This window comes from Phalaenopsis equestris, unplaced genomic scaffold, assembly GCF_001263595.1.
Source record: "Phalaenopsis equestris unplaced genomic scaffold, ASM126359v1 Scaffold000840, whole genome shotgun sequence".
Taxonomy (NCBI): domain Eukaryota; kingdom Viridiplantae; phylum Streptophyta; class Magnoliopsida; order Asparagales; family Orchidaceae; genus Phalaenopsis; species Phalaenopsis equestris.
The window spans coordinates 4,169,706-4,179,998 of NW_018165280.1; the positions used below are offsets into that span (position 1 = coordinate 4,169,706).

The 10,293-nt window shown below is 31.6% G+C and overlaps 1 protein-coding gene across 2 annotated transcripts in view; it reads left to right on the forward strand.

The window, feature by feature from the left end:
• Positions 1-9,555, forward strand: part of LOC110031650 (WD repeat-containing protein 6) — a 29,567-nt gene extending 20,012 nt beyond the window's left edge. For both annotated transcript variants that reach the window (XM_020734972.1, XM_020734973.1), the window contains exons 19-20: positions 8,744-8,897; positions 9,226-9,555. In XM_020734972.1, the coding sequence (XP_020590631.1) occupies positions 8,744-8,897; positions 9,226-9,298 (227 nt within the window). In that variant the 3' untranslated portion in view covers positions 9,299-9,555. The remainder of the gene's footprint in view (positions 1-8,743; positions 8,898-9,225) is intronic.
• The last annotated feature ends 738 nt before the right edge of the window (positions 9,556-10,293 follow it).

Sequence of the window (10,293 nt, forward strand, 5' to 3'; positions counted from 1 at the left end):
TCTAGCAGGAATGTGCGTTTTTTGTTATTTTTTTATATGTTTATTTTGAAAGATATTTGTTACGACTCAGCCTGAGAACTCGGAATTAATAAAGCAGAAACTGTCGGTCGAACGGATGAAAACTTCATAATTGTTTCATTTCTTAATTAAAATGAAATCCAAAATACAAAAGAGCCATTTTATTTGTAAAATTAAAGTTTAAGCCAGTTTGTATAAATTTTTAAATTTTTACAACTGACATAATAAAAACTAAAATTTAGTACATATCAGTTTGCACTCTTCGGCATTTGTACATACTCTCTAGAGTCCATCTAGCCTAAAATTAGTTTTTCTAGAAAATGTTAGCAACAAAAGATTGATTTAAAATTTCTCAGTGAGCAAATATTTCTAAATCACAACAATTCTAATTTTTTAAATATTTTTATAAAGGTGTAGTAAAAAAACAGTTTCATTTATTTTCATTTATTTTTATTATATTTTTCATTATTGGGATTCTTCGTCTAAACATATATTTTAAAAAATAAATATATGTTTAATATTTTCCAACCCACCATAAATGTAGACAAATATTTTCATTTTCATTTTCGCGCATGGGGACATTTCATTCTTCTGCCAGTATCATTCACGGGGACTCTCATATGCATGCGCATATTATATTTTATTTTTTTCTTGCATTTAACTTTTTAAAAAAAAATTCAAACTTTAATATTTAAAAAAAATTAGAAATAGTAAAAATAATTGTAAATAAATAGAACTATTGTAAAATAAATACATATTTATCTATCTTTTTTTTTTAGTAAGCTATCCTTTTTTCTTAGGTTAAACTAATTCTTAGTTGCACTTATAATCACAATTTAAATATGTTTAACTTCTGTTCAGAGCTAATCTTTCCTATTAATTTTAGTTTTACTAATATTTTTTTCATAGTTCATTTATTTAAGTATATAAAGATATATACATATATGTATAGGAATACTAAAATTTTTTATTTAACCATATTTAACAAATAGATTATTTTCTATCATGTAACATTATTAAAATGTTTAATGTAGTCTAGCACTACTTAATTATGAACTTTGAACTTCAATTATTCAAATTGGGCTTCATACTTGGAATTCTTCCCCACTTGCTTTGGCCTTCTCGCTAATCACCTTAAATAATTCTTACACAATTTTAATTAATTGACATACAATATATATTTTTTTGAAATTTCATTTTTTTAAATTAAATTACCTAAAACCTTACCTTAAGCCCTTAATGCTTCCCGCCTCACCCTAAATATGCCAACCGAGCAAAATAAGGCTCGGTTCCACACACTATCCTCCTCCCCCTGCTTGGTTAGAGCTCAAGGAAAATCGCTTGTTCTTCCCTTCCCCTTAACTGGGATTTTCTGACAATGCATGAGGAATACTTTCACGTGCCGCTCGATCCTATATCCTCTCGATCGGTTAGGACATTGGAAACCTCGACTTAAGCTTACGAGCGCTTCTCGCCCGCAGGAAATGTTGTAGCTAGCTCTTGATGCTCTCAATCTCTCGCTCGTGGTGATCAGCAGAGCTGCTCAGTTGAAGGAACCGCTTGCCTTCTGTTTGCCTGCTGCTCGCGGTAACCAATAAAGCCATTCGATTTCTCCTTCTCCCTCTTTTTCTTCCTCTCAACTTTTTTTTTCTTCTTCTTCTAGACTCAGCCGGCTTTGGCTCCTTGCCTCAGCTTAGAATGCTTCTCTCCCTCTCCCATTGTCTCTCGCTCTATCCGTCTCGTGTGTGATGGGTTCAAATTAGATGGAAACGAGGGATAAACACTCACACGATAGGGGACTTTTTTAAACGACACTTGCATCCCATGTGTCGTAAATAGGTAAAGTGTTATTATTATTATTATTATTATTATTATTTTATTATTAAAAAGACATTATTACAATATTCTTCTTTTCATTATTTTTAAAATTTTTTTTCTTTTGTTTATATACAAACATATATATTTTATTGAAGTGTCAATTCAATAAAGATGTGTTGTTTGTTAATTCTCCCTCTTCCAACATACAAAAATGATGTTATAAAATTTTACCGAAGAATAATGGTAGATTCAACCCTGGCACATTAGCCAACTTTTTATTTTGAACTAGAAGGAAAGGTTTATTTGATTTTCTTACAAATCGGGCTGAGAAGCTAGCTCGAAGATTGTTAATCAATTGAAAATCGATTCGAATATGAGCTTGAATCAAGATCAGATCGAATAGAACAAGTCAAGTTGTGAGCCAAACATTTGGATTAGACTGCTTTCGATCCAATTTTGAGTCAGTATCGGATCAACTTGATCGATATTTTGATCGGATCGAAATTATATGAAGATAGAAACGAACGGTGGATATCAACACCTCGATTCCGTGGATACGTGATTATGTGAATAACACTTATGGGGCTAATGTCGTCAACCCTAAATCCTTTTCATTCTCACAGGCCATAGATGCTCCCATTGTTTTGTTTGCATTGTTGTCTATGTTGGGCCTTTGCTGTCTTCCCTTGTCGAAGTCCCTAACCTTATGTAAGGAACTAAATCACTACTTCGGTGTTCTAGCAGGCTACAAACTTTCAATGGTGTAGTTTTCTCATTTTCTAATCTCTATCTCTTCAACCTCACCTTCTCTTTTTGGTTTATTCATAACTTCCTTCTCTCAACCTTACATTTTTCATTTAAGATAGTTGTCGTCTGTTGCATCTCTAGCTCTCTAATTTGTCATGGTAAATGTTTATACGTTCTCTCGGTTTGGGATTGGCAAACGACAATAAGAAAAATTTGCATATAAGGGGTGCTTCATGTTTTGTGTCAAGAGAATTTCCTTAGCTCCGATTTTATTAGTTAGAAAATGAAAGGAATTTGGTTTGTTTTAATGTTTATATGTTCTCTCCGACCTCACCTCCTCTCAAGTTACCTTTTGTTTTTATCTCTGATGTGAAATATGCCATTGAAGGATTACTTTTATTTACATATTTAGATAATTATAATTTTGTTGTTGTTGATTGCTATTATTTAGAGGGCGCTCAATGTTCAATGTTCCTCCAAGTTTATAACCATGTTCTGTCGGTTGTTATTGCAATGGTGATTTTGCTGTGGTTGACAACCTCAATTTTTCTGATTTTTTTGTAGTTGATGGATGTTCTTTAGAGCTGTCATTAACTCATGGTTGTGTTTTCAAATTGAGCTCTATTTTCTTTAGAGTTGTCATCTGTCATGAATGTTTTTATTAACATTTTCTCTTTAGGGTTGAATGAAGGATTGTTGAATGTTCTTTAGGGTTGTCATGGACTCATTGTTGTGGTTGTCGGATTTGCTCGCTATGATGATCAGTTTTTTTTTTTTAAACAGAAAAAGAGAAGCTTATCTCACAGGTAAATTAAGATAGGGCCATGAAATTAGTAGATATTATGGTTCATGAGAAGATAAATTTTTTATGCAATCAAGAAACTATATGGGCTATAAAAAAGACTATGGAGAATGATATATTAGATTTTAAACTTTGATTTTTTAGGCAGGAGTCGTAGTAGAAATGTTGTATGTGTAATTATAGATAAGAGCTTGAAAGTTAAAGTTGTAAAAATTTATAGAATTGTAGTTTAATGAAAAGATAAAAAGTAAAGATTTAATTCAAGTGCACTGTATTAAAGATAAAAATCAAAAAGTGTTTTTCTTAGATGAGAACATTCAACATAGATGGGTGTTTTAAAAATATAACCGATTTTAGTGATCTTAATATTGTCAATAATAATAAATTTTTTTTTTTTATCATCACATTAGTAAAAAAACAAGTTGATGAGGTTTTAAAAAAATTAAGGTCGAAAAATAGTAGGACTTGATGGTATCCCAATAGAAGTGTGAAAATATCTAGGATATTTGAGAATTTTTTTGGATTACTAAACTTTTTAATATTATTTTAAAAAATAAAAATATATATGAGTGGAGGAAGAGTATTTTGGTCAAAATAAAGGGGATGCACAAGGGTGTAAAGTGTAAATGAATTAACTTAATGTGTCATACATTAAAATTATGGGAGAGAGTAATTGAACATATGTTAAGACGTGACAAATGTTTCTCAAAACTAGTTTGGATTTATGCAGAGGAAGTCTACTATGGAATCTATATATCTATTGAGAGTTTTGATGGAAAAGTACAAAAGGGAAGTTCTTTGGAGGGTCTTAGAAAAGAAAGACGTTAATATGACTTATATTTAAGTCATTTAATATTATATTAGAACTATTATTTGTGTTCAAATAGAAAGAAGATTGACCAAATATTTTCCTACTTCAGTTGGATTACATCAGGGATCAACTGTAAGCCCATTTTTTTGCTTTATTTATGGAAGCTCTTACTGGATATTTGTAGGAGATATATCTTGATATATGCTTGTCACTTATGATATCGTTCTTGTGGATAAAGCTAGAGAAAGGGTTCAGGAAAAAACTTGAATTATGGAGGTCAACTTGAGTATCTAAATGCCTTCATTTGAGTAGATCTAAACCTTAGTAAATGGAATGTAAATTTAGTAGTAGTTGATCTAGCAGCGGAGTTGTAAGCGAACATTTTAGATGTCTCGGGTTTATTGTTCAAAGTGATGGTGATATAGATGAGAATGTTTTTAGTAGAACTCAAGTTGAATGTTTTAAGTGGAGGAATGCTTCATGCCTTTTGTGTGATAGAAAAGTACCATTTAGACTTGAAAGGAAAATTCCATTTAGACTTGAAAGCATTTAGACTTGAAAGGAAAATTTCATGAGATTATGTGCAATGCTTTATGATGCATAATGTTGGCCTATAAAAGAGAAGCATAGAAGTACGGTAATTGTTGCTGAGATGAGAATTTGCTTAGATGGATGAGTGGTTTTGCATTTAGAGATAAAATGTGAAATGAATATATCTATGAAAGGATTGGTGCAGCTCTAGTGTTAGACAAGATTAGAGAGAGCCCTCTTAGATGGTTTGGTCACATTAAACATCAATCATCTGAGGATCCAGTTAGGAGAGTAAATGTTTTAGATTTGACTTACATTCCAAAAGGTAGAGGTATGCCTAAAAAGGCACGATCATTTTGTATAAAAACTTATCCTAATTTATTAGAATTAAATGAAAATATGCACTCAATAAGATACGATGGAGAAAAACGATTCATGTAGCCGACCCCACTTAATGGGATAAAGGCTTCTTGTTGAAGCTTCTCAATAATATTTATACAAATAAAGGGAAGTGAGATTAATTTAGTGTGAAGAATGAACTTCTTTTATTTTGAAGTAAAAGGTGGTTGGCTTATAGCATAAGGCTGCTGCTCATATCGATATGATGAAGTCAATAAGAATGGACTGTGGATTTTATTTTACCAAGTATGTGTGATATGAGGACTTAAATAGTAAATAGAATGAATGAGTCATGAAAAACGGTCAGCTCTTGTAGGATTATTTTTGGGTTTGTGAATGAGACATGAGAAACATTTTGGTCCATACTATAGGCATTTGGATTTACTATTGAGTGCGTGTCTAATGATTTCTGAATTAGGCATGTGATGTATGTGTCTTGAGATACACAAAAATGGAGTACTTTATGCTCTGTAAAGTAGAACGACATTGCAATGATAAGTCTCACTTCATGCACCGTAAATCAACCGCATTTTGGCTTGTGGCCGCTGTGGAAAGGTTAATACATTTGCATAAAGTAAGATTAGGCGTACACTCACTTCTTTTATTAGAGCGTGAACAATTACAGTGTTTAGATATTGAGTATTAGGCTGTTTGTTTTTTGCTCTTTTGTTCTCATACTGTCGTCTTGCTGATAATTAATAGGTGTTACACACTTCTTTTAATTTATGGAGAGGTTGATACATTTGCAAAAAGTAAGAATAGAAACTACACTTGCTTCTTTTATTTTAGCACGAGCAGCTACACTGTTCAGATATTGAGTATTAAGATGCTTATTTTTGCTCTCTTGTTTTTATATTATTGTCTTACTGATAATGAATGAGTGCCACACTTGCTTCTCATTTGGTGATATGGTTGGTTATTTTGTGCATTCAATTATATTTTTGGAGCAATGATGTAAGACAGCCACAGAGACTGAATTGGTTATCTTTAATTTTGGTGTATAAGTGTGTTGTGAAGATAAATGAGTGTTTTATGTTTTATGCTTTTTTGTTTTCTTTTTAGGGTGTCAATTGATCAATAAGATAATAATACATAGTTAAATCCATACTTTTAAGTCACACCAACTTGTCAGATAACTTTGGATGGAGTTGGCTGCATAGCCTTGGAAATTTTTGAGAGAATTTTTTAACCGCCTGACCATTTGTATAAATTGGAACCTTGTACTAGATTCTTTTGGGTGTTGTGTACTTGTGAGGCTTAGTAGTTATGTCATTGTGAGGTTAAATAGGCATTTTCTAATCTCTGTTTTCTTCTTTTCTATTTTCTGTTGTCTGTTTTATGCTTTTTGGGGTCTCTTACTGATAGTGTTAGCTAATTGTTTTTTTTTCTTTTTTAAATTATCCAGTTGGTTTTCTCTGTGGTTCTTTGGTTGTGGCTGATAGTGTTGACTAGTTGGTTTTCACGGCTTGGCTGGTTGGATTTTTCCGGGATTCTCATGTTGATAGTGTTGACTGGCTGGTTTGTTTGGTCTAGCTGTTTGGTTTTTGCTTTTTGACATTGCTGGTGGGTAGTGTTGACTCATTTGTTTATTTGGCTTGGCTCTTTGGTTTTTTTTTATGGTTGTTGTTTTATTTTCCTTCTCTGAAGATCATTCTGATGAAAATTATTTATTCAATAGTATTTTATGGAGGATAATATTGGTTTTTTCAATTTATGAAAGATTAATATAGTTTGCTCAGATATGTTTTTTTTGTGAGTATGGATATTACTAGTTTGGCCTTGCCAACTTTGTTCGAGTTTAAGAGCAGTGATGATAGCCAACAAAAAAACAATAGTTCAATCAATTAATAGGTGTTCGGTTTATTTGAAATCCACGTGGGTTTATTATTTTCAACTTGAATTTTGCTGATATATGTATTTTTTGAATTTTTGGTTGATACTCCTTATAGTTTAGATGTCTACTTCTTGGACTTGAACTTCTTAAGTTGAATTTGGAAGTGACTTGGACGGTGCCATCCATTGTGAAACTTGGTGTTTTATCTGAGCTCACGTTTTAGTTTTCATTTTTCTTTTATATCTTCCCTCATTTTTAGAAGCATTATATTTGTCTAGTTTTAATAAATGCAAGAATTCTTTATTTTTATTTCTTCTTTCACAAATTTGAGGTATGTCATATGCTCTAGTCCAGAATCCTGATATAAGCATTCTTTAATTTTATTTTTTCTGCAGATATTCTAACATTTTTAGGACTTATTTTTTTTTTCAAGTTTTACTTTTGTATAGTATTAAAGAAATTTGCTTTTGAAAACGAATTACATTATTTCAATATTTTAAGTTATGTGTAATTTAATTTTTGTATTTTATAGTTAGTAATTATAAATTTGTAATTTATAATTTGTACAAATGGTATTTGTTTGGCTTTGCAACTGTTTAGTCTCTTTTAACCAAAAAAAAGGGGGTTCTATTTCTTTTTTGGGTATTTTTTCTAAGCTCAATTCTTACGTTATATCACTTATATGTTATTTAATTTTTGTATTTTATAGTTATCAATTGCAAATTTGTAATTTGTTCGATTTTGAGCCAGCTCATTCTCCTTTTCAAGTCAGATCGAGTAGTGTTTCAAGCTGGAACGAGCATTTGTTCCAGCCGAATTGATCCTTTTTTGATCCGGATCGATCAGGCTCACAAACCAAAAAAATAGCATTCGAGCTTTCTTTTTTATAATTTGAACTATATTGAAAATCAAACAACTCGATCCAATTTTTGACTTCGATCCATAATATTTAATTTTGATCAGATTTCGAGATCAGGTCATTCACAACCCTACTTACAACCTTTGATCCTCTAGCAAAATTAGAACTCTCGACAACAGCACTTTTGTTTTTTTCTTAATCTTCCTTTGCCGTTCTCTTTATTTTTGATGGCATGAAGATATTGACATCTTTCTTTTAACTTGTTGTTTGGGCTTTATGTTATTTTGTATGCGCATTATTTTAATATATGCACTGAAGGATCTTTTCTATACAAGGACACGTTAGGCTTAGATTAGGAGAGTTTGGTTAGTTATTAATTTTTTTTTAACACTTCTGCCTCTCTTGCTCACACAACCAAATCTCTCTATCCCCTGTCAAAATTTATCCGATCCACCACTGTATGTTTGGTTCATTTCTGTCTCTCTGGTTTCCGTGGCTTGCCTCCTATCTATATCTCATGTTTCCTGGAAACATAATCTGAACACAAACAAGCTTTTCTTCCTGCACCAATAATGATGCTTTCGATCCTGCACCCAATTAAATTATTGGTTGACTAACTGATCAAATGTCTTTATGGTGAGTATTGACTGCACTTTTTAGTTATATGAACTTCTTGAGCATATTATACTGAATCTGATTCACACAATATTACAGCTTTTCTGTATAATATTTGTATAAGGTACTGGCTTTAGGATTTAATTTTAATGCATAATTTATATGAAAGCCAAATTCCTATCCATTTCTGTCTTATGTTTCTGTCTTATGTTAATAGTCTTTTTTTCATACAGAATCATGCTTAATGAATAAGGACCTGCTCCTCTGTTTGCCTTCTATTTTATTCCAACTCTATTGCTCTCAATCTAGGTATTTGGACAAATGGCCTTTGGGTTTTTTCTACGGGTCTCGATCAAAGGATTCGATGCTGGCAGATTGGACAGGGCGGAATGCTCATCGAACACTGTCATTTGATCATCAGTGTTCCTGAGCCAGAATCGCTTGATGTATTGACCATTGATAGGTGGGTGATTTCTAGCCAATATTCCGAACAGAGAAAACTGAAAAAATAGTCCCCCGATTTCTTACATGGGGTCATTTTAATCCTAGAGTCTATAAAAATGCTAGATTAGTCTTTCAACTTTTTAAATTGGGGTTGAATTTTAGTCCATATTAAAAAAAATTGAAGATTAAATTAGCACTTTTATAGACTCTAGGACTAAAATGATCTCTTGCAATGAGCCAGGAATTATTTCGCGAATTTTCTCATTCCGAATACTTCTCTATTTTTCTTCATTTTATTATTGATTCTAATGTATATCATTGGTTGTTGATATTTTTATCTGGATCAGAGGAAGGTACCAAATTGCTGTAGCTGGGAGAGGCTTACAGATCATTGATTTCTTCGCACCAAGTTCTGAATGAGAAATCCTGATTCTGCATTCTGCCGTGCTTAAATGAGTTTCTTCTAGAGTTGGTAATCGACCATGTGATTGTTTTTCTTTGGGAGTTGGGACCTGGTATTCCTTTGGTTCCTTCTCGTTAGTTATTTGAAATTATTTGTAATATATCCAAAGAATCATCATCTTTTGCGCCAGCCTTGTCTGTTGTTTCATTTAGATTATGCGTAATTTATATTTTTGTAATGAGCATGGTGATCTTTATTCGATATAACATTTTAAATTGTAGAAAATCAAATATAAATGAACTGTTTTTTTTTTTTGATTGATATGTTGCTTGATTAATTTATTTATTCCTTGTTTTTGTAAGTCTTCATTCAGAGAAAATAATAGAGAAGTATTGCTATTTACTTGCTATAGACATATAGTTATTACTTTGATCTCTAAATACAATTAAGGTCATACTTTTGCTTATTTTAGGCTTATATCTTTGGGTGATACTATTTTTAAAGTCATTTCTAAGCTTCTAGGTAGAGATATTGCAGAGAATATCATTTTTGCGAAGGACATCCTTTTTTCGCTTCAATTTGGTCTCTACTAAGAAAACTTTTGCACTAAAATTGACATAAAGAAGGCTTTTAATGGTGTAAATCAACAATTTGTTATTGATAGATTGTTTGAGATAAGGTTTCCTTCAAGATTCATTCATTGGATTACATGTTGAATATTAAATGTTCATTTTGCAATCATTGTGAATAATGAAATGAAGGGTTTCTCCCCTTCTACTTTTTTCAATTGTTAATATACTAATTTGTATACTTCTATTTTTTTTCAAATATATGAATTTTGGTTTAGAGAGTCAATTATGTGATTTTTGTGGTTCACCTCTCAAAGCATTACCTAGGAAATACTTAGGAGGGGTCATTAAAGCTTCAAAACTTCTTTCCTTTGGCTGTTCTGGGCTTTATGAGAGAATTCATAACTAGTTAAATGGTTGGACGCTTTTATATTTGTCTTTTG